The 26,884-nt window shown below is 48.6% G+C and overlaps 3 protein-coding genes across 12 annotated transcripts in view; 2 read left to right on the top strand and 1 right to left on the bottom strand.

Annotated features, from left to right (window-relative positions):
- Window positions 1–11,540, top strand: CUNH21orf58 (chromosome unknown C21orf58 homolog). The gene is made up of 8 exons (XM_036348584.1): window positions 1–60; window positions 1,989–2,049; window positions 2,744–2,817; window positions 3,540–3,707; window positions 5,003–5,114; window positions 10,379–10,518; window positions 10,885–11,114; window positions 11,390–11,540. Exons 1-8 carry the CDS (start codon window positions 1–3, stop codon window positions 11,538–11,540), a joined length of 996 nt encoding a protein of 331 aa, XP_036204477.1.
- Window positions 11,541–11,986: 446 nt separating this feature from the next.
- YBEY (ybeY metalloendoribonuclease) lies at window positions 11,987–18,079 on the bottom strand. 6 transcript variants are annotated; one of them, XM_036348314.1, is made up of 6 exons: window positions 18,015–18,079; window positions 17,275–17,532; window positions 15,925–16,053; window positions 14,577–14,645; window positions 13,393–13,500; window positions 11,987–13,112 (listed from the first exon to the last, which is right to left on the bottom strand). In XM_036348314.1, exons 2-5 carry the CDS (start codon window positions 17,482–17,484, stop codon window positions 13,414–13,416), a joined length of 495 nt encoding a protein of 164 aa, XP_036204207.1. In that variant the 5' UTR covers window positions 17,485–17,532; window positions 18,015–18,079; the 3' UTR covers window positions 11,987–13,112; window positions 13,393–13,413. The 6 variants fall into 6 exon arrangements, with proteins under 6 accessions (XP_036204207.1, XP_036204206.1, XP_036204205.1 ...); XM_036348313.1 differs by having other exon boundaries at window positions 17,648–18,063; XM_036348312.1 differs by having other exon boundaries at window positions 17,275–17,527; window positions 17,641–18,063.
- A 35-nt stretch (window positions 18,080–18,114) lies between these two features.
- Window positions 18,115–26,884, top strand: part of LOC118675466 (minichromosome maintenance complex component 3 associated protein) — a 40,738-nt gene continuing 31,968 nt past the window's right edge. For 3 of the 5 annotated variants that reach the window (XM_036348307.1, XM_036348308.1, XM_036348309.1), the window contains exons 1-6: window positions 18,116–18,434; window positions 18,976–20,298; window positions 20,544–20,767; window positions 23,729–23,810; window positions 24,068–24,212; window positions 25,570–25,760. In XM_036348307.1, the coding sequence (XP_036204200.1) occupies window positions 19,083–20,298; window positions 20,544–20,767; window positions 23,729–23,810; window positions 24,068–24,212; window positions 25,570–25,760 (1,858 nt within the window). In that variant the 5' untranslated portion in view covers window positions 18,116–18,434; window positions 18,976–19,082. Of the gene's footprint in view, window positions 18,435–18,975; window positions 20,299–20,543; window positions 20,768–23,728; window positions 23,811–24,067; window positions 24,213–25,569; window positions 25,761–26,884 lie in introns of all 5 variants that reach the window. The other 2 variants (XR_004973920.1, XR_004973921.1) reach the window with 1 other exon arrangement.

The raw sequence follows: 26,884 nt of genomic DNA on the forward strand, positions 1-26,884 counted from the left end.
ATGCAGGATGCCACTGTGGCAGATCAAATGGCCCGACTGACCCTGAAACTCTTGGAGAAGGTAAGACGGACGGGCAGTCGTCTTTTTAACACCTGCTTATAGGAGTGCAACTTTAAAAGGTGAGATAATCTTGTGAGTGCTACTGCTTCCCAGCAGAACCCTCTCCTGTGGATTTTATTTATTTTTCTTTTTTTTGTTGTTCTTTTTTCCCCCCAGTGGATTTTAGCCTTGTAATGGACTGTGGTTTCTTGAGTTTTCTTCTTTGCATTCACACAGAACCAAGTAGGTTCTTCTGGCAGTTTCCGCAGCCAGGCCACAGGCACACACCTGCGGCCGATGCTTCCAGGACCCCACAAAGGTCCCCTGAGGATCCTCTGGGCTTCAGTGTTTAAGGCGGGGGGGGGGGGGGGGGGGGGGCTTTTATCTGTCAAGGGCCATTTGGATATTTATAACATCATCATTCACTTAATATCAGTTTATGTTGCTATGAGAAAAGCTCCTAGATTTATTGAATTTCAAGTCTCACTTGTGGTTGCCTTGGCAGGGCCAGACCACTTGATTTCGCAGGCCTTATATGGCCCTCGGGCTAGACATTCCCCACCCTGGTTTAAGGGAAGACAGAGACCCACCTGTTGTAGGACCCACAGCCCCCTGGTCTGGGCCTGGGCACAGGGACTGGGGGACCTGTCGTCACACCAGACTTCTTACCCTCTGAGAGTCTGCATGAGCCTCAGTGACCGCCCAGCACAGCAGCTCCTCATCTCCCTACCTGCTTTGTTCCTCTCTGCTGACCTTGCAGCCCTGTATCCCCCCACCCCATCTGCTGTCCCATGGGCCCCCTTGCAGGGCCCGGCAGGGGCTATCCCAGGACTGGCCCAGGTGGGCAGTCAGGGTGGTCATGTGCCGGGGTCCAACCCCAGCAGGTCCAGGGGTCCCCAAAGGTGTGGACGGAGTAGGCGAAGAAGGAAGGACACAGAGACAGTGTTCAGTTGATCAGCAGCCTAGCCAGGATCTCCAGCCAGGATCTCCAGCCAAGTTCTGGTCTGGATCTCCAGAGAAGTTCTGCTTAGGATCTCCAGCCAGGTTCTGTAGCCATGTTCTCCTGCTAGGTTCTCCAGCCAGGTTCTGTCCAGGTTCTCCAGCCAGGTTCAGTCACCAGGTTCTAGTCAGGTTCTCTTGCCAATTTCTGTAGTCAGGTTCAGTCCAGGATCTTTTGCCATGTTCTCTCGCTAGGTTCTGTCTCTAGGTTCTGAGGCCAGTTTCTGTCCAGGAACTTTTGCCATGTTCTCTCCAGCGAAGTTCTTCTGTCTCTAGAGAACGTTCTGTGTAGGTTCTGTGCCTAGGTTCCGTCTCTCCTCGTTCTGTCTTCTTACATCTGTATTTATACCAGTTGATTCCAATCCTATCAATCTCTATTTCAAAGGTTAGGGCGTTTCTTATCTCCATTCCAGGGAGTAAAGATTATGTAGCTTAAGCATGATTGTTCGTAGTTAAAGTGATTAATTACCCACCTGGCACTAGTTAAGAGGTTTTATTCCCTCCCTAACTTCAGGGGAAAATCCCTACCTGGGGAAACAACCTTTCTCAGAGACCTTGGTTAAAACACATAGTGCCAAGAAGGTGAGCAAACATATTAAGAACAGTATGCCATATATGCCAGGTCCCTTGAAACAGCAAGCATGGACCGGCTCCCGGAAGTCATGGACACAGAGCTAGCCTGGGTCTGGCTCTTCAGAAAGCTGTCTGGAGGGGGCCGCACAGATCAGAGCATCCGCCCTCAGAGTCCAAGGAGGAATATGTGCATGTGTGGAGAGTGTGACACACTCGCCCCTAAGAGAGGATGATGACCCTGCCGCCTGTCCCACCCTCTAGCACCCAGCACTTCCTGCCCCGTCCCCTTCATCTGGGGCATCGAAGCACAGGCTGGTGCCCCACGCCAGCCTGTGCCCCGCTCACACTGAGCCTGTGCCGGGGTCTCTTCCTCACAGAAACTGGAGCAGGAGCGTGAGGATGTGGAAGGGGATTCCGAGGACCCCCACCTGGTGCCAGGTAAGGGCCGGGCTGTTCGGAGCCCTTCGGGCAGGCGCCAGACCCACCTTCTGCTCAGGTCCCTCCCTCTTCTGTCACTGGCAAGGCTGTGCTTAATCTGCTCCTTACATCCAGGGCTGAAGGTTTGTTTTATCTTTACAACACTCTCTCACACACACACACATGCACACACTCACACATACCACACTCACATGCACTCACACACGCATGCACACAGGCAGGCACAATTATACACACACACTCACATACACACACGCACACACTCACACATACCACACTCACATGCACTCACACACGCATGCACACAGGCAGGCACAATTATACACACACACTCACACACACGCATGCACACACTCACACATACCACACTCACATGCACTCATACACGCATGCACACAGGCAGGCAAAATTACACACACACACTCACATACACACACGCACACACTCACACATACCACACTCACATGCACTCACACACGCATGCACACAGGCAGGCACAATTACACACACACACGCACACACCAGGTGCTCTGCTGAGTGCACCCTGACATCCCATCCTATCACCTTTACCTGTAAGCCCCAGGACAGGGACATCCCTCATCCCCATTTTCCACATGAGAAAATGGGCCCAGGTCACCCCCAGGTCTTGGCGGATGAGGCTGAGGTGTCCTATGGGTCTGCACATTCTCTCCAGGACACGAGGACAGGCCGGATGCAGCCCTGCAGAGCGCCCTGAGGAGGAGGAAGGACCTTCGGCAGAGACTCTGGGTAGGTCGAAGCAGCCTGGGCCCGAGCTGTCTGTGGCTGAAACAACTGGCCACCACACTCAGACCCGGGTGGGGAGTGGGGGTGGGAGGATGGGGGTGGGGGCTGGAGGATGGGAGTAGGGTGTGTGAGGTGGGAATGGGGGTTATCGTGTCTTTCTGGACTCAGTGCCAGTTCTCTGAGGTTTGTGATTCGTGGATGGGCAGCTGGTGAGCTGCGAGCAGCTGAGATTTCATGCCTGGGGCACTGGGAACAGCTGTCTGTGGTCTGGGCTCTGACAAGCATGCGATTGGCTAGGCACCTGCTCTGGTGGCACATTATCCAAGCTGGAGATGCTGAGTAAAGGGCCCACTTCCTACAGGAAGTGGAAGCCCGGAGGCTGGTCCCAACTCCGTCCCCCAGCAGCAGGAAGGAGCACTCCAAGTCCACACAAACAGTTATGATAAATGTAGCACTTGTAGCGAAGGGGACGGGGACGCGGAGGCAGCCAGAACCATATGATTTGGTAAATTTTAAAAGAAGCAGTATTCTCAAGTGGGCCCCTTCAAAGGGCCCTCAGGCCCTGCGTTCAGGCCTGGCTCCATCCTAGGGAAGCCCTGCAGGGCAGTGATGGAGACTCCAGGTGTCCCACACGGGCCAGCCACCAGGGAAGAGGCCAGGGCACACCTCCCACCCCAGGTGTAGTGGCTGCCCCTCTGAGCAGCAGTCTCTGGTTGGCGTTGCAGGAACAGCAACTCCTGGAAGAGCTCTCCCGCGCCCACGCCCACTCCTGGAGAGGGCCCAGCAGGGAAGCCCGTGGGTCAGCGCTGCCAACAGAGGTGCCCCCTGGCATCTACCCTGCTGCCTCCCCACCCCCGCCGCCCCTGGAGCTGCCTTGGGTCATCCAACACTCGGTAGGTCTTCCTCCTGGTGAAGCCAGGGGCAGAACCCCTGTGGGAAGGCTCTGTGCCCACGGAGACCTCCCATCTCCAGCAAGCTCAGCAGCCCTGAGAGAGTGCTCTGAGGAGGTCGTTTGGCCAAGAGCCAACAGTGGTGCACTCACCACGCCCAGGCACTCACAAGGACATCAGGGGCTCATCTCAGTCATCCTCGCAGGTGCCCTAAGACAGGGCTTTGGGGATTGTGGTCTTGTCCCCTCATTACAGATGGGAGGCTTGGTCCCAGGTCCTAACTTTCACTCTAGGAGTAGACGTATTAGGGAAATTTGGCATCAGGAGGACCCTGAATTAGGGGAAGAAGTATTTTTAACTCTTTTTTCTTTTTCTTTTTCTTTTTTTTTTTTTAAATATATTTTATTGATTTTTTACAGAGAGGAAGGGAGAGAGATAGAGAGCCAGAAACATCGATGAGAGAGAAACATCGATCAGCTGCCTCCTGCACATTTCCCACTGGGGAAGTGCCCGCAACCCAGGTACATGCCCTTGACCGGAATCGAACCTGGGACCTTTCAGTCCGCAGGCCGACGCTCTATCCTCTGAGCCAAACCGGTTTCGGCCTCTTTTTTCAAAACTTCAAAATGACCAGGAGAAGCTTCAGACCTTAATTTCAACACATAAATTGCAAGGAGGGGGGTGTTTTATACAAACATTCAATCCATAAGACACCATGTCGTAAGCTAATGCCCATACTCACATGATTATCTGTTCAGCCATCAATTCAGCCTCTAGGGTTAATCAGCAAAGTTCCCCTTGGATGGATGGATAGATAAGTAGATGGACAGGTTGGTGGATGGTTGGGTGGGTGGGTAGATGCATGGGTGAGTAGGTGAGTGGGTAGGTGGGTGAGTGGGTAGGTGGACGGGTGTGTGGATGGGTGGGTGGGTGGTTTGTTGGGTGGATGGATGGTTGGGTGGGTGGGTAGATGCATGGGTGAGTAGGTGAGTGGGTAGGTGAGAGAGTGGGTGGATGAGTGGGTAGGTGGATGGGTGGGTGGGTGGTTTGTTGGGTGGATGGATGGTTGGATGACTCGGTAGATGCATGGGTGAGTAGGTGAGTGGGTAGGTGAGAGAGTGGGTGGGTGAGTGGGTAGGTGGACGGGTGTGTGGATGGGTGGGTGGGTGGGTGGTTTGTTGGGTGGATGGATGGTTGGGTGGGTGGGAAGATGCATGGGTGAGTGTGTGGATAGGTGGGTGCTGTAGTACACTCTCTCCAAGGACGCATTCAGTAGCTAGTCACCTGGTTCTTCCTAGGTCCCCCAGGCTCCTCCCACCATCATTCAGCAGCTGCCTCAGCAGCCACTCATCGCACAGATTCCCCCTCCCCAGGCCTTCCCAGCTCAAAGGCCTGGAAGTATTAAGGAAGGTAAGTGTTCGATATTAATATTGTGGTGGGCTTATGAAATTCTCTACTGAAAGGGAAACTGTTTTGTAAGCAGGATAGTCATTTAGAGTCAGCTTCTGGCTACTCAACGGAAGTCACCTGTTACCAATATGAAAATGGCTTTAACTCTGAGAAATGTTTCCATGATGGATGTTGCCGAGTGAAGAAAAGATATAAAAGAAAGAGGACTTGCCCGAATGGTGTGGCTCAGTGGTTGAGTGTTGATCCATGCACCAAGGGGTCACCAGTTCTATTCCCAGTCAGGGCACATGCCCAGGTTGCAGGCTTGATCCCCAGCAGAGGGCATGCAGGAGGCAATCGATGTTGCTGTTTCTCTTTCACCTATGTTTCTTCTCCCTTTCCCTCTCCCTTCCTCTCTGAAATCAATAAAAAAAAAATCTATATATACATAAAAGCTTAAGCAACCATTATGACCAAATGACTGGAACGACCTGTCACTATGATGTGCACTGACCACCAGGGGGCAGACGCTCAATGCAGGAGCTGCCCCCTAGTGGTCAGTGTGCTCCCACAGCCAACTTCCCCCCCCACCCCCTCCCACAGCCAACCTCCCGCGGTCCCTTCCCCCCACCCCACCCCCCTGGGCCAGCAGGCCCCGATTGCCTGATTGGGGCCCAGCCCCAAGCTGGGACAGGGAACCAGAGGTGGGTGGGGGCAGACACGGCCCCTTTCCCAGGGGGGTCAAGGGCCGGCTCCCTTCTTGGGGCAGGTGGCCAACCTCCTGCGCCCTGTCCCTCCCCCCCGCACTGTGGGCAGGCCCTGATCGGCCTGCCACCCACTTGCCACGGTGGTGGCACAGCGACAAGGGAAGGAGAAGTGGGGGAGGCAGGGAACTGCACATTGGTGGCGTCGGTATCAGGCGTTCGTTCCTTCTGCACCTGTGTCCCGTTGCCTACTCTCCCTACACCCCCCCCCTCCCCCTCCCCAGAGCCTTCGGGCCCTGATCGCAGGCCAGGCCTAGGGACCCCATTGACGCATGAATTTTGTGCACTGGGCCTCTAGTGTTTTTAGTAAATACATACATAAAAATTGTGCTAAAAAACACAAAGCATAAAATTTACCATCTTAACTATGTTTAAGGGGTGTTAACTATGTTCATTGTTATGCAACAGATCTTTAGAACTTTCTCATCTTCCCAAACTAAAACTCTGTCCCATTGAACACTAACTCACATTCCCCTCCCCCAGCCCCTGGCACCCACCATCTAATTTCTGTGTCTCTGAATCTGACTCCGCTAGGAACCTTATGTAAAATGGAATCACACAGCATGTGCAATTCCTTTGTGGCTGGCTTATGTCACTGGCATAATGTCCTCAAGGTTTATCTGTGCTGTCGTGCTTGTCAGAATATCCTTCCTTTTTAAGGCAGAATAAAACCAGAATGAACTACTACTCATGCCCACATCTTGCTCATCCCTTCATCCATCCGTGGACACTTGGGTTACTTTCACTCTATCTCAAGAGTCTTAAGTTAATCACATCGGCAAGGTCCCTTTTGCCCTGTAATGAAACACCATCACAGGCTCTGGGGATTAGAAAGTGGACATCGCTGGGGCCATTGTTCAGCCCACTGCACTAACCAATCACAGTATCTCACGAATTGTGGGTGCGTTCTTTTTTTATTTATTATTATTTTAAAATATATTTTTATTGATTTCAGAGAGGGAGGGAGAGGGAGAGAGATGGAAACATCAATGATGAGAGAGAATCATTGATTGGCTGCCTCCTGCATGCCCCCTACTGGGGATTGAGCCCAAAACCTAGGCATGTGCCCTTGACTGGAATTGAACCCAGGACCTTTCAGTCCTTAGGCCGACGCTCAATCCACTGAGCAAAACCGGCTAGAGTAGCATTTTTTTTTTTTAAAGATTTTTAAATTGATTTTTAGAGAGAGAGGAAAGGAGTGGGAGAGAGAGAAACCTTGATTGGCTGTTTCCTGCAGGCCCCCTACCGAGGGTTGGGCATGTGCCCTGACTGGGAATCGAACCGCCAACCTTTCTGTACATGGGATGACACCCAGTCAAGTCACACTGGCAAGGACTGGGTGCATTCTTTTTGGAGTTGAATGTTCCAATTCTTTCCTCCTGCGGGGACTACCACAGCAGTGCTGCTCTGGAGGTTGCCGTCTTCCGGTGACGGGACATGCGTGTGGGGCACGTGCTGGGGAAGGAGGTGGCCCAGTCAGGAAACACCGAGTGGTGACTCCCATGCACATGCCACAGAAAGGAAGGAGAGTGTCAGTTGCCCACAGCAATTCACCAACACTCCGTGTTTTCAGATTTTTTTTTCCATTTTTGCCAATCTGTTGGGCATGAGTAGTAGGTCATTCTGGGCTTAATCTACGTTTCACCGTTTATACACAGGATGTCCCCCCAAAATGTATACGCACTTTAACAGCTCAATTTGGCAAGTGAAATGTATTTTAATAAACTTTGTCTTTATAATTATTCAAAGTGTGTGCATACATTTTTGGGGACACTCCATAGTTATTGGCCATTTGATACCCGTTGGTGTGAAGTGCCCATTTAAGTATTTTGCCCACTTTTCTTTCAGGTTGCTTGCCTCTCATTGATTTACAGGAATTCTTTATATGCTACAACGGGTCCTTTTTTGATATATGTTTACAAATATTAAGTCCTTTTGTGGCCTGCCCTTCCTCTCTTAATGTCTTCAGGTGAAGTTCTTAACTTTACTAATAGGTTTTCGGGCTCTTTCCTTTATGGTTAGTGCCTTGGGTATCCTGTTTGAAGTTTTTACCTGCTCAAGGTCATATTGCCTCACGTGGCTGTTTACGTTTCACGTTCAGATCCATGATCCCTCTGGACTGGCTGTGGCTGTGTGTGTGCTATGAGTTAGGGATCAATGCTATTTTCTTTTTGCCGTGGCATCAGTTTGACCCCGTGCCCTTGACTGAAGGCTCTCCCATTGCACTACCGTGTCCCTCTGTCAGGAAGCGTCCCTTTAGTGAACAGGATGTGTCCATTTTGCGCTCCTGTGTAATCTAATCTTTTTACTCCTGACTATCAGTGGGAGTCCTGGAGGGCTGACTGGGAAGTGTCCCTCAGAGGCTCTCACTGCTGCTGGTGGGTGGGGTCTGCCCCAGCCCAGCTCAAGGGCCCTTCCCAGATGGGGCCGCCAGACAGCCTCTCAACTGCTTATCATGCAGGGTCAGAGTTCCCACAGCTGTTGCTACTGCAGGAACCTGGCTCTGGGTCTGCACCTCCCATAGTGCCCCAACCCTGGGGCAAAATCTGTGTTAGTCAGGGCTCTGTAGAGAAACAGAACAATAGGATGTGTATACAGAGAGAAAGGTGTGTTTTAAGGAATTGGCCCGTGTGATTATGGAGGCCTGGTTAGTCCCAAATCTGCAGGGTTGGCTGGCCCACTGGGGACCAGGGGAGAGTTCCGTTGGAGTGGGGAGGCTACTGGCTGGGGGTCCTGTGTCCTGTTGAGCCCCTGCCCCTGGGCCTCCAGGCTCCTGTTCGTTCGCCTGGGAGTATGAATGGCCCTAAGGAACCTGCCTTCCTTTGGTGAGTCTGACAGCGCCTGGAGGAAATGCCTAATTTCCTGGACCGAGCTGCTGTGGAAACAACCCATGTTTACCTCTTGTGCCGACAAAATTTACATGTTTCATAGCATCCAGAGTTGGTGAATATATCTCGGAGCTACCGTAGCAAAGCACCACAAGCCAGGTGGCTGGAAACCACAGAAATCCAGTCACAGTCCGGAGGCCAGAATCCAGGGGTCACAGGGCCATTCTCCCTCCAGGGAGGGTCCTCCTGCCTCTTCCAGTGGTGGCTCTGCTGTATCGCAAATCAGCGAGCTGGACAAGATGCCTTAATGAGCCAATTAGTTAGGAGTCATCTTTATTGCGCGCAGGTTCAGAGCAGATTACCTCTGTCGAATTCTGAACAAACATAGGAGGGAGAATTTCTTTTTATATCCTTCTAGTTCTTTGTGTAAGTTATTTTTGTAGACAGCGTGTAACCTTGAGTATATATCATATCTAGCAAACACCTGTCATATCTACACAGACACCTGTAACCTTGGATACAAACACTTGGCATGAGAATGGGAATTATCATCAGTATCAGCGTATCAGTCCCTTTAGATGGCTAGCTTGCAAGGTCAGACAGTTAAGTTTATCTTTTCTACTCTTGAAGCTAAAAACAAAGTTACTTTACAGTCTAAAAATAACAGAGTTGACCTACAGAATAAGAAACAAAGAATAACAGAGTAGCCGTAACCGGTTTGGCTCACTGGATAGAGCAGGGGTGGGCAAACTTTTTGACTCGAGGGCCACAATGGGTTCTTAAACTGGACCAGAGGGCCGGAACAAAAGCATGGATGGAGTGTTTGTGTGAACTAATATAGATTCAAAGTAAACATCATTACATAAAAGGGTACGGTCTTTTTTTTTTCTTTAGTTTTATTCATTTCAAACCCACGGGCCGTAGTTTGCCCACGGCTGGGATAGAGTGTCAGCCTGCGGACTGAAGGGTCCCAGGTTCAATTGTGATCAAGGGCATATACCTTAGTTGCGGCCACATCCCCAGTAGGGGGTGTGCAGGAGGCAGCTGATGGATGTTTTTCATGTTTCTAACTATCCCTCTCCCTTCCTCTCTGTAAAAAAATCAATTATATATATATATATAAAGAAAAGAATAACAGAGTATTTCAAACAGCAGCTTTCCAAAGGAGGGACCACCATGCTTCAGCTCCAGGTGTCCTGGGCTGTAGCTCAATCGCTCGTCTCTGTCCGTGTCTGTGCTCCCCTTTGGTCTCCATCTCCCTCTGCCTGTCTCTTATAAACACACTTGCCCTTGGACTTGGGCCCCATCTGGATAACCCACAGTGATCTCACCTCAAGATCCTTCATTACATCTGCAAAGACCCTTTTTCCAAACAAGGCCATGTTCTGAGGTCAGGGGCCACCATGCAGTCCCGATGGGCTTGAGGAATCTGCCAGCAGGAAGGCAAGAGGAGCCACCTCCTAGGAGCCCAACTGGACACCGTCCACACACTTTATAGCACACACACCCTCTGACCTGGAAATTTCAGGTCTGGGAATGTGACCGCCCCCCCCCCCAGGAGGAACAGATACCTGGAACACCCTACACCTGTTTCAACAAATAAGTTGCTCTCAAGCTCTGTTCTCGGGTGAGACCCCTGACGGACGGACGAGCCCGTGTGTGTGTAACCGAGCCCCTCCTCCCGCCCTTTTAGACATGGTGGAGATGATGCTGCTGCAGAACGCACAGATGCACCAGGTCATCATGCAGAACCTGATGCTCCAGGCCGTGCCCCCAATGGCCTCTGCTTCCTCCAGGGGACCGCAAGCCACACCCTTGCCGCCCACCCTGCAGGTAGGCTCAGCCTGGAGCAGACACCAGGTAAAGGACGCCACCCAAGTAAACACTTTTGGACATTGTGTATCTGTGTAACTCTGAAAAGCTCATTTTTAGCTCTGGGGGCCTGTAATCTGGCCGTGAAATCCCCCAGTTCTCCCCCGTCCCCCTCAGAAGAGGAATGAGTTGTGCAGTTTGAGGCCCAGAAAGCTGCTTCCTTGGGATGAGTTCTCTGCGACTCCTTCCCCCCATTTTCTCCCTCCCTTCCCTTCCCTTCCTGGGCTCTGAGGCCACCCTAAGTCAGGAACGGGAGTGGGGTGGGGAAGAGGGTGCCTGAAGCAGCAGGTCCCAGTTGAAATAAGCTGCTGTTTGTGCTGTGCTGAGGGCCCGCAGTGGCCTCACCCCACCGGGCTGCGAGCTGAGAGGCAGAAGCCGCCTTCCGTGCACCATCACCACCACTATGCGCCTCCAGCCCCGCTGCGAGCCGCACCTGGCTCACCCGTGGCTTACTCCATGTGGCCCTCCGTGGTCTCTGCCACCGCCCTCCCACCTGCCGCCAGCTTCCTGCCCACCATGCGTCACTTGGCCACCCCCTCCGCCGCTGCCCTTAGCACGTAAGGATCTCGGAACCCCGTTGCCCTTCCCCACCCCTACTGACAAGCCAGTGGACGTAGGTCTCTGTCAGGTTCCTAGGCTGCAGAGGGAATTGGGAAAGGGGCCTGGAAAGGCTCTGCCATCTCCTGAGGGACACAGGTGGGACCATGGAGCCTCACCCCCACCCCCACCCCACGGCCACCTCCTGGGGAAGCTTGGGTCATTTGTCTAACCCAGATGATCCTGGATATGTCCAGTCCAAGCATGGCTGCAAGGGCCCCCTCCTGATCCCCAGAGCGGAACTCACCTGCCCCATGCACCTGTGCGCCCTGTGGGGCAGTAACGACACCCAGACTCCTGCCTTTCCTCTAGGGCTGCGCCTGACGGTTTCCTGCCTGCACCTGCTCCAGCTCCGGGCCAGTGAGCCCCCAACACCTGCCTGGTGAGCCTCACGGTCCCTCTTCCCTCAGGGACGTGGTCAGAAAAACCAGGTGGAAGCCTGACAGTGGTCCCTGGCCACTGAGATCACAAGGAAACACAGGGGTGTTGTCAGAAAAGATGCCCAGGAGCCACAGGAAGAAGACCCATAGCATAGATTTAGCCACATAAGAATATAAACCTTCCCATGGGAAACAGCGCAGAGGCGAGGGAGGAAAGCAGCGGCTGCAGACGGAGATGTGCTCTCCTGGGAGGAAGCACTGGTGACAGGTAGATCCACCTGCTAGCCCGGCCTTTCTCCTGCGAATAAACCCGCAGAACTGCACACGGCTCCTGGAGAGGGGGTTGGGACTGAGGCTCTTCTGGTTCTGTTGGGTTTCTCACCTGATGAATCCGTTACCTTTACTCTTTTTAAAACATGTTTTTATTGATTTTAGAGAGAAAGGGAGTGGGATAGAAAGACAGAAACATTGATTGGCTGCCTCCTGCACAGCCTGCACCCAGGCATGTGCCCTGACCAGGAATCAAACTGGTGATCTCTGAGTTCATCGGCTGATGCTCAACCACTGACCCACACCGCTGGGCTGTTACGTGTACTCTTTCTGTACTTCCTGTTACTCTTTTCCCTTGGTGGGATTAGTATGTTCTCTGCTTTTTAATAGTTTTCATGGAAATGTCATTTTTGAGTAGCAGCATGCTTTCATGGCCCCATTTGGGGTACATCAGCGGGTTCCCTAGGTTCACCAGCAGGAGCCCTGTCTTTGCACCCTCGGGTCTCCAGGAGGATGTTGGAGGAAGCACGATGCCCGCTTCGCTGCACGCAGGTCCCCTCTGGGCTGACGTCGGGGCTGAACCGTCCCACAGCCCAGTCTCTTGTTAAATGCACCAATTAAAGGTCTGGCCATATTTCCTATTTTCACATTAATTTTTTCTAACATGGCTTCGGTTTTATTTCTCGACATTATTAACAGAGGGAAGGCATTGGACAAGTCCACTGTCTTTGGGTGATGTGGTAAACTGGAAAAACTCAGTTCAGTACACCTCCCGAGCAGGGGGAATCACATGGGGTCACATGGAAAGCCCCTTGGGGGTACCTGGTGCTCATGAGGGCACATGGAGGGACAAGACCAGCAGGTCTCAGGACCCTTTCAGACTCTTAAAAAGGATTTCGGAGCCAAGAGCTTTGTGATTACAAGCAGGCCATGCGCAGCCAACAGTGACTCAGGAATGTCACAGGCTCAAGCCCTTATCCCCGAGAGCTGGGGGAAGTGCAGACTGAGGCAGGACACAAATCCAGTGGGAAATGTGTTTCTAACACACTGGTTTTCATGTTTCTAACATAGACTCATAGGGGAAACCAAATTCTCAGACTTGCAGCATCCCTGGTTGTTCTGGCCAAAAAGGATCTGAGACGCTGTGTTACTGCCATGACCTCTTGGAACTCCCTGCGTTGTGGTCAGGATCCTGACCTGACAGGTTCAGGTGATGGAGGCCCCGGCTGGCTGGCTGGGTGCCTGTCCAGTCCACCATCTGCTCCCACATATATGCCCCCAGGCCGCTTGTTTCATCCTCCTGGGTGGCTGCAGAGGTGGGAGGGGAAAGGTTTCATTACCAAAGGCAGAAACCCAGGGAGGGACAGGTTAGATGCGCCAAGAGTTTAGAACTGTCCTACAATACTGAAAATAACATGTCTGCTGTGTTCTAAGTAAAGACATGAATGGACATTTCTCCTGTACTTTAAGGAATAGTTCCACTCATGGAATTTAGCCCCGGCTCGGGCATTGACCAGCCCTCCGTCTGGGGAAGCCTCTGACCCACGGGGAGGGGTCCCTGTGCCCTGAAGGGTCCCTCGGGTACTACCTGCGTCATGGGCTGTGCTCATCAGAAGAGGTCCCTGCTCAGGGGCTGGAGCCTGGCCCCAGTGCGCCGGCTCAGCTCCTCGAGAACCTGCTTCTCCTTCTGGTACATCTGCAACGAAGGAACGAAAACCAACCCTGGACTTGCCCAGCTGGCCTGGCTGCTCAGGCCCTGGGGAGTCCCTGGCTGGGCCCAGGGTTCCCTCCTCTGCAAATCCCTCCCTGTCCACGGTTATGGCATGGGGAGCCTTGGCCATAGGGCTTCCCTCAAGGTTCTGCTCATGGGTGCCCAGCACCTGTGCACAGGGAGTGCCAGAATGCTGCCGGCAAAGTGAACGATGGAGACGGCAGGAGAGGCTGTGGGCTGGGGCAGAGGGGGTGATCTTGGGGAGGAAAGAGGAGAGCCTGCCTGGGGTCACAGGAGAACAGGCGCAGGACACAGGGGAGGGAGGGGGTGCAGATGGCTCCTCTGGGGGGAAGGGTGGTCAGGGCTCGGAGGCCTGGGGTCCCTGGCAGACTGCACATGCTGAGACTTAGATCTGTTGGATGTAGAGGTGGAGGGCTGAGGAGGAAGTGGCCACAGTAAGGCTGGCATCTGACAGGAAGGGGAGGTGGAGCCAGGGTGAGGCTGGTGTGGACCAAGCCCAGGATGGCTGGGGGAGAGGACAAGTATGCCAGGGACTTCTTTTGTTAATGAAAAAGTTTCTTATGCCTTTCAGAGAATCTGACTATTTGACTACAAATATAGTTTGAGTTTATTAAACACAATATGGTTTATATACCAACATGGACCTTTACAAGTGGGTAAACATTGGCCCCCTTCGAGGAAACCAACTGCTCCATAACTTTATACAATAGGTCTCTATCAGATGCCTGCACATTTCAAATCCTGTTCGCAACTAATAAATAGCATCACAGTTTCTCTCACAAAGATTTTGTAACTTTAAGCCATCAGAATTTCATAGAATTTTCAGAATTCAGTCTCTCTGCTCAGACTTTCAATAGTGAGTTAATAATACAGTTAACAACATTTGGGGAGCCCAATATTTAAAACAAACATTGTAAGTCTATTTTTAATAAAGTAAACGTGTATAAAATTCCTTATTTTACTGTTTTTTTCCAAGTTTGGTTTTCATCGACTGCAAGGGGCAGGCCGGGCAGCCCTGGCTTGTGGGGGATGGCACCTACCTTCTGCCACGTGGCCTCTGTGTTATGTGTGAAGCCCAGTAGATGGCAGAGCCCATGAGTGGCAGTCACCTGTTGAACAATTAAAAAGCTTGCCTCAGGGGCTGACCATGACCAAGCCAGGAGCCAGGGGAGGAGGAAGGCAGGGAGAGCTTAGCTCACATCTGGTGGGAGGTTAGGAACCCTCCTCTGGACCCAGGCAGGGCTTTGGGAGTCGGTGGCAGCAGCACCGAGGGTGTGAGTGGGCGATGAGAACATGGGTGGGGTTCAGAAAACATCAGGTAGACCAGGGCCCTGTCAGGGATGTGAAGACCAGGATCTCTGGGGCAGGGAGGGTCAGTGATTATTTCCTGAGGAGACACCTGCTTTTCAGGGCAGAGGGAAGGGTCAGAGGAGTGGTGAGAAGTGGAGGACCAGGTGGTAGTTGGAGGGTACCCAGGGCTATTAGAAGGTGCCTACGTGCAGTTGGCAGTGAGGAGGGAGGAGAGTGGCCTGGCTGGTCCTGTGACGGGGGATGAGGGTCCCAGGAGCGGTGGGCTGGCCCTCTACTTCGATACAGAACCCTCAGAGGTGCTGGGAAGTGAAATCAGATTTCCACAATTGCACCCTCGATCATGCCCCCCTTCCCCCTGGGGTGCACCATTGCCGGCCATAGAGATCCCAGAGCTGGACCCTGCTGACAAGTCCTGACTACACTGTGTTTCCTGATGCTCAGGAAGAAAGGGAAACCTCCTCTTCCCCCACCAAAACCTGCTCACACTGGGTCTCACATGGAAGCACTAGGACCCCCCCCCATCCCCTCCACAACATATTTCAGGGTGTGGCTATTTGGCCAAAGGAAGACCCCTCAATTGAATCCTTGCGGAAGTTAAAATATGACTCTATCACACTCAATACTTTCAGAATACTCCCCCTGTCCTTTTTTTTTTTTTTAATATAATAAGCTGAGGACAGATCTGGAAGGCCCTGGATGCTAGAATTTTGTCCCCTTTGGACAGTTTCCTAAGAAGCTTATTCAGCAAGCCTACATTAACTACACAGCCTGCTGAGTGCACGGTAAAAGCTAAAACAAGGTCACTACTGGGAGTTTCCCTTATCTCACATCTCAGTTAGGGAAAAACTCCCTGTCCTCTTCCCACCCCTGGCACTGCCACAGGGCATGCAGATCCCACTCTGCCATCTTCCTCTCCCTGGATCTCCCTCTCTGTGGGTCTCCCTCCATAACCCTTGTTCTTCACGTGGGCCATAGTGTGGACACAGGTGGCACGTCGCCAACCTCTTTATGGCCTGGATTAAGGACATGGTATTTCTTTTGCTAGGCAGAACCTGTCATTTCAGCATTCCTACTTACAGTCAGGATGTCATAGTAGTCTTCATTTTCTTTGCACTGCTGGAAGATATACTCCACTCCTAGGAAAATGTCCCCCAGGTTATAGTCATCTGGAAAATCCGGCTGGGGGATTTCACCTGCTTTTAGATTCTGCAAATGAAGAAACAGATTGTGAGAACAGGACCTCAGGAACACTAACCTGACGACAGGCCTACAGATTTCATTCTGGAAGGCACTGTCCCCTGACTAGTCCGGAGTGAGGGCGGGGGACCACAAAGCCACTACACACAAGTGACTTAAGATGTTTCCACCTTGTCCAGTGATTTCCTTTCCATTTCTTTCATCCTTCCCAATGCATAGTCACACAGATTACGTCTAGGAGTTAAATCACCACATTGATATAATTTTATATTTCTGTTCTTTCCTCCTGGTATTTTGTCTTAAATAGCCTTTCACATTTTCTTACTTAAAGACCATAAGCACCAGTCTATTCAGTTGACAGCAAGCCAGTAACCTATGGCTGCATATTTACTTAGTATTGTTAATGGCTATTTTTCCTATTAAGGAAAATAAGTGAACCTTTTACAAAATTTAAATTCTTTATTGTTGAAAGTTTTACACATCTCCCTTTTCCCCCATTGACCTCTTCCTGGCTGCTCCCACCCCCCTGCACATGCCCTCACCCCCCTACTGTCTGTGACCATTGGTTATGCTTATATGCATGTATACAAGTCCTTTGGTTGATCTATTACCCCTCCTTCATCCTCCCCTGCCTTCCCTCTGAGGTTTGACCGTCTGTTTGATGTTTTTATGTCTCTGAATCTATTTTTGTTCATTAGTTTACGTTGTTCATTATTTTCCACAAATGAGTAAGATCATGTGATACTTAATAAGTGAACATTTTAATGCATTTTTATATTATGCATTTAATATTTTATAGTCTTCCTTCTTTGGTTTATTTCTGTAGGTGTGACACTAGTGGACTGAAGTCTGTTGCCAAGCTGCTTTCCAATTTAAGCTGCTACTAACCCCTGTGTAAAGCCCAGAATGACTCATTTGCATAACTGAGTGATCTGACAGCTATCACAAGTTTGTAGAAAATATTTACACAAGTCTTTTCTTTTATTCAGTGTTATTTAATTTTTAACCATTCATATTCATTATTGATTTACACTCAAAACTGTTCATTCACTGACCCCATTAGGTGGGGAAAGGAGAGAAATGGGCATTGATCAATAGGGTTGATCTCTATTCTCGTGTATATTGTGAAAGTTTTCAAAATACAACTAAAAATCATGTCTGTAGTGTAATTAACAGGAAATTTACACTGAATGGTAGGCTAGACAAGGCGAGGAGGAAAATACTTTTTACCTCATGAAAGGGAAAAGAAAGCACATCAGTTGGGGTGTTTTTCTCTCTGTAGATCCTGTTGATGTGCTGAATACTCTTGTTGTCAACACAGATGATCCCCAGGTCGAATTTCTGGACTCCTAAAATATTCCTGACGATCTCCATCCTCTGGCGGAGCGGCACTCTCCGCAGGGGGACAGCCCGCTGCAGGTTTCTGAGCACCAGACTCATTCCAGGAGGACACCGGGCACTTTAAAAAAGTCTGTAAAGGAACCTGTGCTTCAAGTTGAAGAGAAGACAAATCAGTCCTAGGAAGTGCAACACGCACACAAAATCAAGTCATTTTATTTGGTGCAATTCATTGAAAAAAAAATTGCAGGAATTTACATTTTACCATACGAAAAATATAAAAATGAAGGTCTCTAAAACGACGCCACAGTCAGGCAAGCCAGAAGAGGTAACAGTAGCCACAGGAAATGAAGGCTGGTGGAGAGGAAGGGACATTAATAGTGCGGGCGGGTGAGCGGGGTCTGGGCAGTGGAAGTGGAGGAGGGGAGGGTAGAATGGCGGGGGGTTGGGGGGGGGCGCTGAGAAATGTGGATGGGGCGCCTGGCCGGATCCAGGGGGTTCCCCAGGAACCGCTCAGCGCTGACCCCGGGCAGCACGCGGGTGGGCTGACGTCCCCCAAGTTCGAAGAGAAGAAGCCACCCGCGTTGGAATGGGGACCGAAGCCTGCGGACCCAGCCCTTGTCCCCGCGCACCGGAAGCCCCACCGCCGCCGCTCAGCCGGAGGGCGGAACCCGAGCTTGGAGGGCTACTGGCGGGGCCGGATTGCTCAGGTGGGACCGGAAGTCGGTCCACCACTGTTTTGGTCCGCGGCGCGCAGGGAAGCGCTGGTTCCGGCGGTCTTGGTCTGCCCTACCAGCTAAACGCGGAGGTACCCCGAAACGACGGCGTCCCTGAGCCGGACCGTGAGCGCTGCGCGGGGTCAGGGCCGGGCGGAGGTTGCCCCTTCACCTCTCGCTGTTCCTTGGACCCGCTTCGCGCGTGTCGCTAACGGGGCGGGACAGCGAGGCGCCGGGCCCAGGGTGCGGCCTGTGCGGGGACCTATGGAGCCGCCTGCTAGATGGGGTCGTGATGCTCCGCTCCAGCCCCTCCCGAGTCTAGGGCGGCCTCTCCACGTGAGTACTCTTGACCTCTAAGCTGGTTCGCTCGAGGAGTAGCCCCGGTATAAAAACATTTCATTTCTGTGTCTGGAAAGAGTATTTAGTGTTAAGGTTACTCGGAGAATAATTAGGTGGGAGAGCTGAAACACTGATGTTCTAATTGTCACAATGTGATTGCCTGGCTATGGAGATTGGAAGAAGTTAGGAGAAACTGCTCTCTTCAACTTGAAAAGTGTAATAACATTCTTTTTTAAAAAAAATTAACATTTGAGGTTTTTGGTGAATTTACCAATTTAGTAAAATGATTTGGCCTTTAGTCACGCCTTAAACATCTGTAATAAAGTTATTTATATCGTCCTCCACCCCATACTCCCCCCCCCCAAAAAAAAAAGAAAGAAAAAAGAAAAAGAACCCACTATCTCTCAGAAAATAAGAATACTTGGCCCTTTGCTTTGTCTGCCTATTAAATAATTTAGGATGTGACATGTGATGAAAAATTCTGTTCTTAGTTTTCCAGCGGCACAAAGCTCTGATGATCTGAATTTTTGTCTTTCAGCTTACATGAAATGAAGGGGGGAGCTCCCTAGTTCAACAAACTGTTTAAGGAAGAGGACTGCTTTGTACAGGGAAATCTTTATTACCTTCTAGTAACTGGATCAGAAGATGAACCCAACTAATCCTTTCAGCAGCGGGCAGCAGCCTAGTGCTTTTTTAACATCTTCCAGTAGTTCCATAGGAACAGCTCAGGCTAAGCAACCCTTTCGGTTTGGTCAGCCTTCTCTTTTTGGACAAAACAACACAGTATCTGGGAAAAGCTCAGGATTTTCCCAGATACCTAGCTTTCCAACGTCTGGAGTAGGGCACTCTTCTTCAGCACAAACATTAGGATTCTCCCAAACCTCAAGTGTTGGACTCTTTTCTGGACTTGAACACACTCCATCCTTTCTATCTGCCTCTGGGCCTTCAAGTTCATGTGTGCCTGGAAACTCAAGCTTTACTTTTAAATCACCCAACCTTGGGGCTTTCCCGAGTACTTCTACTTTTGCACCAGAAACTGGAGAAGTAGCAAGCTCTGGTTTTGGGAAGACAGAGTTCAGCTTTAAATCTCTGGAAAATTCAGTGTTCAGACCAATACTGGGGGCTGAATCCGAGCCAGAGAAAACTCAAAGCCAAATTACTTCCGGATTTTTCACATTTTCCCAACCAATTAGTAGTGGACCTGGAGGACAGGCTCCATTTTCTTTTACACAGGTGACAAGTTCAGCTACTAAATCAAATTTTACCTTTTCGAAACCAGTTGATAGTAGTAATTCGTCATCGCCCTTTACCCTTCCTTTGTCAAGTCAAAATGTGGAGGAAGAGAAGAAAGGCCCTAAATCACTATTTGGAAGTCTTCATAGTAGCTTCACTAGCTTTCCCACTTCTTCTTCAGGATCATTGGGGGAACCCTTCCCAGTTAGCAAAACAGGTGCCAGACAAGGATGTGAAGAAATTGTTTCCCAAGTGGAGCCACTTTCCAGCTTCATGAAAGGACTGAAAAGGAAGGAGGATCAGGATCGCTCCCCAAGGAGATATGGCCACGACGCAGTGGAAGACCTGGACCCTCTGTCGAGGGGTGATCATCCTCCCGATAAGCGGCCGGTCCGCCTGAATCGGCCCCGGGGAGGTACTCTGTTTGGTCGGACTATACAGGATGTTTTCAAAAGCAATAAAGAAGTCAGTCGTCTAGGCAACAAGGAATCCAGAAAGGAAATTGGTTGTGCCGAGTCTGGGGAAAATGATCACATGGCCATACCAGGAGGGAGTCAGTCTGTTCTGGCAGCTTCCCGGCTTCCAGGTGTGAAAGAGGAAGAAACTGAAAGTAGAGATAAAAAAGAAGGTGAGCTCTAAAAATGTACAACATGCAGTAAACCTTGCTGTATGGCAAGTTCTTGGTAAACTTTCCTGGGTGTTAGCTTGATTTTTTTGGTTAAGTCCCCTGTAAACATTAGGGACATTAATACCATAGGATCTTGGAGCAGGTCTCACACACATGGAAATTTCCTTTGCCCTTACATAGTTGGTGCCTCCTGTTTGGAAACATTGCATCTACTACAGTTCTGTGCCCATTTTCTGATCCCCTAGATTTTCTAAGAGGAACTCCTGGGCGTCAGAATAAAAGAAGTGAGAGCACAGATAGTCTTGGGGGCTTCTCTCCCTCTGAAGTCACAGCGATCCAGTGCAAGAACATTCCCGACTATCTCAACAACAGGACCTTTCTGGAGAATCACTTTGGCAAAATTGCTAAAGTGCAGCGCACTTACTCCAGGCGCAACAAGCACCTCGCGGTGGTGTATTTCTTCGATCATGTAAGTACTCCCAACTGAGTGTGTGTGAGTGAAAAAATAGTTTTAAAGTAATAAAGTAGGAATGTACTTTGTCACTTCAAAACCTTTTTTTATTTTTATTTTTTAATATATATTTTATTGATTTTTTACAGAGAGGAAGGGAGAGGGATAGAGAGTTAGAAACATCGATGAGAGAGAAACATCAATCAGCTGCCTCCTGCACACTCCCTACTGGGGATGTGCCTGCAACCAAGATACATGCCCTTGACCGGAATCGAACCTGGGACCCTTGAGTCCGCAGGCCAATGCTCTATCCATTGAGCCAAACCGGTTAGGGCCAAAACCTTTTTTAAAAAAATCAGTTATTTGCTTGCTAGAATGTAGGAAGGTACTAGAATATTTTGTTCTTACCTTGCAGAGGCTAGACTAGCACTTTTCTTCATAACTGGAGTCATTAGTGAAAAGCGTGTAGCCCCTACTGGATGCTGTAGTGAGTCCTACTGAATGCTGTGGTGAGTCCCATGAAGTCAGATTCTTCTGAAACACACTGAATTGGCTCCATAACCACACAGCACTTTTCCAAACTTGAGTTCTGTTTTGTTTTTGATTTATTTGGTCATAGTACACGATTGCTATAGATACTCAAACAATACAGAAAAAGTGAAATCCCCTTATAATCACATTCCCCAGAGATATGTTTGGTTTATACGCTAATTTTAAATACATCGTCAGGCAGAAATAGGTTTATAGTTGTTGGTATGGAAAATAACAATAATTAATAAATAATAATATGAGAATAAACTGTTTCACATAGAACTGTAAACCCACTTACTAGTATGCCCCATCCTGTATGTATGTAAGTACACCTGTGCATAACAGCTGTAGCTCACATTATGTAGATTTGTATCTTTATTTTAAAAAATATTCTTGTGGGGGGAAAAGTAAGTTCTATAGGAATTTATAAGGTAGAAAGCATGTTTTCATACTTTTGTTAACTAGAAGTATTGCCTGTCAATATACTATGGGAGAAGCACCAAATCACCCATAATTCTCTCCTCCAGGATATTGACTGAATATTCTGGATAGTGTCTTTGCAAATATAGGGTCACATTGTTTTTGCACAAATGGGATCATACTGTAAATACTGTTGGTAATCTCTTCATGTGACAATCTGTAGTATTTTCTGAAATCCATTAGCTGCCTAGATTAGAATTGGATTGTTAAATGCTACCTGGCATTCTATCCTGTTTACTTTCTTGGTCAGCATTCTACTTGTGGACAGTTTTGTGCATATATTTTTGTTAGTTTATATCCTTTGTTTAAATTTCTGAAAGTGGAAGTTTTGTGTAAATATGTGCACAGTTTTAGGGTTTTTGCTATTTATTCCTTCCTATTGATTTTTTTTTCAAGTCAGTGGCATTAATTACATTCACAGTGTTGTGCATTCAACACCACTATCTATTTCCAGAACTTTTGCATCATCCCAAATAGAAACTCACTAACTATTAAGTGATAACTCCCATTGCCTCCATCCCCAGCCTCTGGTGACCTCTAATCTACTTTTTATCTCTGTGAATTTGCCTATTCTGATATTTCAAATAAGTGGAATCATACAGTTTGTCCTTTTGTGTCTGCCTTTTTTCAGCATGTTTTCAAGGTTCATTCATATGGTTGCATTTCATTCCTTTTTATGGCTGAATAATATGCCATTGTATGGATAGACCACATTTTGCTTATTTATCTGTTAATGGACACAGATTGATTCTACCTTCTAGCTATCTTACTAATAAAAGGCTAGGTGGTCCTCATGCCATGATGCCCTCACATGGTCACAAGATGGCTGCACATGCTGCGGGGGCAGTGCCCGGCAGCTGCTCCACTCAGCTTCCGCTGGGGTTCCCGCTGCCCTGCAGGGGTGCTGCAGGGCAGGGCCCAGTGAGGGCTGGTCAGGGTTCCTGCGTCCCATGCCTGTTGCGGAGGCGGTACCCCCAGCTCCGGCCTACCTCTTTTGAGCAATCCATTGAGGAGCCCCGGATGGGTGGGCGGGGCCTACCTCTTTGGGGCGATCGATCGCGGGGCTCCCGCACTGTGAGGGCACAGAGCCAGGCTAGGGGATCCCCTCCCCCCCCCAGAGTGCATGAATTTTGTGCACCGGGCCTCTAGTTTTAAATAATGTTGCCATGAATGTGGTGTGCAAATCTCTCTTGAGACCCTGCTTTCAGTTCTGTTGGGTATATACTTAGGGGTGGGATTGCTGGGTCATTATTTTAAAAGTTATTTTTTGGCTATTGCGATGTGCTTATTTTTCCAGCTGAACCCTAAAAAATATACAATAAGTATCATGATATATAAAAACTTTTTTTAAAATTTTTTTTATTTTTTCAGTCGCTTTATTTCCATTACATAAGCGTCAGTCAGGAATTGTTGACTTTGAAAAACATAAGGAAAACTTTGTTATTTTAAAGCAATTCATTGGTAACACAAAGCTGAGGTCCCTGATCACCCCCAACTTTCCTGTTACCCAGGAGCCAGTACAGTTACTAGAGTGGTGTGTATTTTTTCTGGACATTTTCATGGGTATATCTGTAGGTATACTAACATGTTCTTGGTTTATGTGTTTTGTGATACATTCTGTCCCGTGTGCATCATTCTGCAACTTCCCTTTGTGTGTGCGTGTGACTTGGCTGTATCTTTCCATGTTATATATGTTATCAGATAATGAGAATCATTTTACCAAGTGCCAGTGAGGCCATGGTTATGGATTCTAAAATCATTAATTAAAAAAAAAAGAGAGCAAATATCAGATGTGAGACAAGTAAAGGACTGCAGTTCCCAAGGCTGGAGGCCGATAGTGCGGTCAGCCACGTAGTGGGTGGAGGTTTTGCTCTGTTGGACGAACTTTTGCTGACTATGTTTGATATTGAATTTCATTTCCTGTGGACTCCTGATGCCTCACACTTTGAGTTGTGGACTGTTTTCCAGGCTTCTGCAGCCCTGGCCAGGAAGAAGGGGAAAAAAGGTTTGCCTGAAGAAACGTCTATCTTTTGGCACAAGAAGAAAATAAGTGAGTTTTCAGATATTCTTTGGAGTCTCTAATGCTTTGTTTGCAAGACCCTTTAAGCTTTGAGTGGGAGCCCTTCCCCAAGGCCAAAAGGGGGTGGCTCCGAGTGGATCCTTTTGTCTCCGTGTTTCCTTGGGCTCCTTTGTAACCTCATGTAACAATTATAAGAATTTTACTTCCTCAAAAAAAGAAAAGTAAAAATCCAGTATCAAGTGACGTGTAATATCATATACACTCTGTTCTGACTCTTGCATCCTCAGGTCCCAACAAGAAACCTTTTTCCCTCAAGGAGAAGAAACCAGGTGAGGGTGAGGCTGGCCAGGGCCCCGAGGACACATCCTTTCAGCACTCCCCTCTTGGCAAGCCCATGGGGAGGACTGCAGTCGGCAGCCTCATGAATAAAAGGTGCGGCTGGTCGTTCCTGTGACTTTAGTTGACATGGCACGTGGGTTTTTTGTCAGTAAGCAGGAGGGACTTCACAGCAGTCCTGCCAAAGCATGAAAGGGAAGTGCAGTAATACACTAACACCTGAGTAGGGCTCAGGGAAGGCGGGAGGAGAGGAGAACATAGTGGAGAGGAGTGGGACTGGGAAAGGACATAAGAGGGTTGACAAAGAGAGCCACTTGCTAGTTCCCTGAAGAGGCCCTGGGGCTCCTCAATCATCTGACTTGGTCCCATGTATCATACAGTTGCTGTCAGTAGTTCTACCTGACATGTAAATGAATAAGCAGTCACTTTTTGCCTTAAAACTTCTAACTAGCTGTCATAACCATGTATTCCTAATAGCCATAGAGCAGTTTCCAACAGGGCTTTTTGTAGGTTCAGCTTATCACGTGAGGCTGCATAATAACTGGGTAGCCACAGTGTGTTCCAATGGGGTGCTGTCTCCTTCCAAATGCCCCTCCCCTCCCCTCTCTTCTTGGAGTTCCCACCTTCCCTTTCACAGCAGGACTGCTTCCACAGGTCTGTAATCCTTTACCTATTTCGGCCAATGTATTTTCCTCACTTTCAACTTCGCAATTAACAATTTAGTTGCTGATTTGCTTTTGTTTTTGCTTTTCTCACTCAACCCTTTAAAATTTTTAAAAATTGATTTCAGAGAGGAAGGGAGAGGGAGAGAGATATAGAAACATCAGTGATGAGAGAGAATCATTGATTGGCTGCCTCTTGCACACCCCACACTGGGGATCGAGCTGGCAACCCGGGCATGTGCCCTCACCAGGAATCGAACTGTGACCTCCTGCTTCATAGGTCGATGCTCAGTCACTGACCATGCCGGCCCAGTACTCCACCCTTCTTATATCTTCTTTGACATTGGAGCTCACAGAATTCTGAGAGCCCGCTGGAAAATGGGGAAGCTGAGAGGGGATACCCAGTTTTTTATAGTACATTCTTCTACTGAAATGAAGTTATGTATGAAAACATGTGGACATGATATTCTTCATGGTGGTAAAGTGTTGTTTTTCAGGCCGAATTTCATTTCTTTGAGATAGAAGTCTATAAATATTCATTTCAGCTGTTTCAATGGGTTCATCTCATTTTAAAAGAAGTACGAAATGTTTAAAAAATTTTAAATCACAGATAATATGAGTAACATCATTTTGCTCAATACCAGCATTATCAAAGCTTGTCTCACTTCAAAGTTTATAGTTTATTAGCTTTAGAGGAGCAGGAAATCTTGAAAGATAAGGGAAGTGTTTGGAAGTGGACATTTGCAGATGCCAGATGGACCCAAGGCTCTGATATGTTGCTTTCTCTGTAGCTCTCCAGTGAAGAAGTCAGGCCTTCTGAAGGCCCACCTGTTTGAAGGAGACTCTTTTGACTCGGGCTCTGAGGGTTCTGAGAGTCCTGGGCTGTGCGTGTCCTCCCTCAGTGCGCTGATAGGCACTGTGGCCGAAACGTCTGAGGAAAAGTACCGCCTGCTTGACCAGAGGGACAGAATCATGAGGCAAGGTATGGTGACTGCCCCTGTGCAGAGGTCCAGGGACCCTTGTAGATCATGGAAATTCATCAAGATTTATTGTGAAGTGAGAACAGCAAGGTGCAGGAAGTCTGTAGTGTGCTACTATTTGTGTACAATTGAGGGGGAAACTGTGTGTGTATGTCCCCATATGTAAGCATACTTTATGTGTGCATAAAATAGTCATGGAAGATGTGAAGGGTCTGCTCACACTGATTGTCACAAGAGAGGGTGCAAGGTGTGAGGGTGTGTTCTATTTTGGATGTTGTTATACCTTTGGGTTATTGAACCATGTGAATGTATTACCTATTCCAAAAGTAAGTATTCTATTAACATTAAAATGATGTGCAGTGGAAAAAATAAAAGAAAAAGGCACATGTGCTTTTTGCAAAGTTTTAATTAAATTTTAACTGTAGGATTTTTCTCTTTTCAAAAGCTGTGAATCAGTGGAATAATCCCAGTGCCTCCTTAACACTGTAATAAAAGCTGCCATCATAAATTATATCACTGACATGGTGATTTTTATATTCCAAATAAAATTATTGCTAGACATTAGAATTTTCCAAAATAAAAATAAGATGTATATATTATACAGATGTTCCCTTTTTTCCCCCATTGGCCCCCATCCACCCCACACCCACTCCTCCCAGGCTAAAAGATACTTTTGTAATTATTTTAATTCTGTGGATAATAATAGAGATTTATGCAGGTCAGGACCAGGTAACTTTCATTATGTGATTCCTGTTACATTAAAAATATAATGAAATACTTAATGATATATGTACATTTAACAAATTGATTCTTTTAACAAACATACTGCAGCCATGAGTATTTTTTATTATTTTTTTCAATGTACCATTTTCTTTTCCCCCCCAATTCTTTATTAGTTAAGGAATTACAAATGTGTCCTTATCCCCCCCATTAACCCTCCTCCCCCCCTCCACACTCATGCTCTCATCCCCCTGTTGTCCATGTCCATTGGTTTGGCTTATATGCATGCATACAAGTCCTTTGGTTGATCTCTTCCCCTTACCCCCTCCCTCCCCCACTTTCCCGCTGGGGATTGATAGTCTGATCGCTGTTTCTCTCAGTATTTATTATTGAGGTCATTATAGGA

Source organism: Myotis myotis, unplaced genomic scaffold, assembly GCF_014108235.1.
Source record: "Myotis myotis isolate mMyoMyo1 unplaced genomic scaffold, mMyoMyo1.p scaffold_m19_p_2, whole genome shotgun sequence".
Taxonomy (NCBI): domain Eukaryota; kingdom Metazoa; phylum Chordata; class Mammalia; order Chiroptera; family Vespertilionidae; genus Myotis; species Myotis myotis.

What these genes read in the sequence shown, in the direction of transcription:
- CUNH21orf58 (XM_036348584.1), top strand. Translation starts at nt 1, where the DNA reads ATGCAGGATGCCACTGTGGCAGATCAAATGGCCCGACTGACCCTGAAA. An exon ending in CCCTGAAACTCTTGGAGAAG is followed by an intron (nt 61 to 1,988) that starts GTAAGACGGACG and finishes TCTTCCTCACAG; the next exon opens with AAACTGGAGCAGGAGCGTGA. An exon ending in GGACCCCCACCTGGTGCCAG is followed by an intron (nt 2,050 to 2,743) that starts GTAAGGGCCGGG and finishes CATTCTCTCCAG; the next exon opens with GACACGAGGACAGGCCGGAT.
- YBEY (XM_036348314.1), bottom strand. Translation starts at nt 17,484, where the DNA reads ATGAGTCTGGTGCTCAGAAACCTGCAGCGGGCTGTCCCCCTGCGGAGA. An exon ending in TTTCTTTTCCCTTTCATGAG is followed by an intron (nt 16,054 to 17,274) that starts GTAAAAAGTATT and finishes CTTCATTTGCAG; the next exon opens with AATCTAAAAGCAGGTGAAAT. An exon ending in CAGAGGCCACGTGGCAGAAG is followed by an intron (nt 13,501 to 14,576) that starts GTAGGTGCCATC and finishes CCTTCGTTGCAG; the next exon opens with ATGTACCAGAAGGAGAAGCA.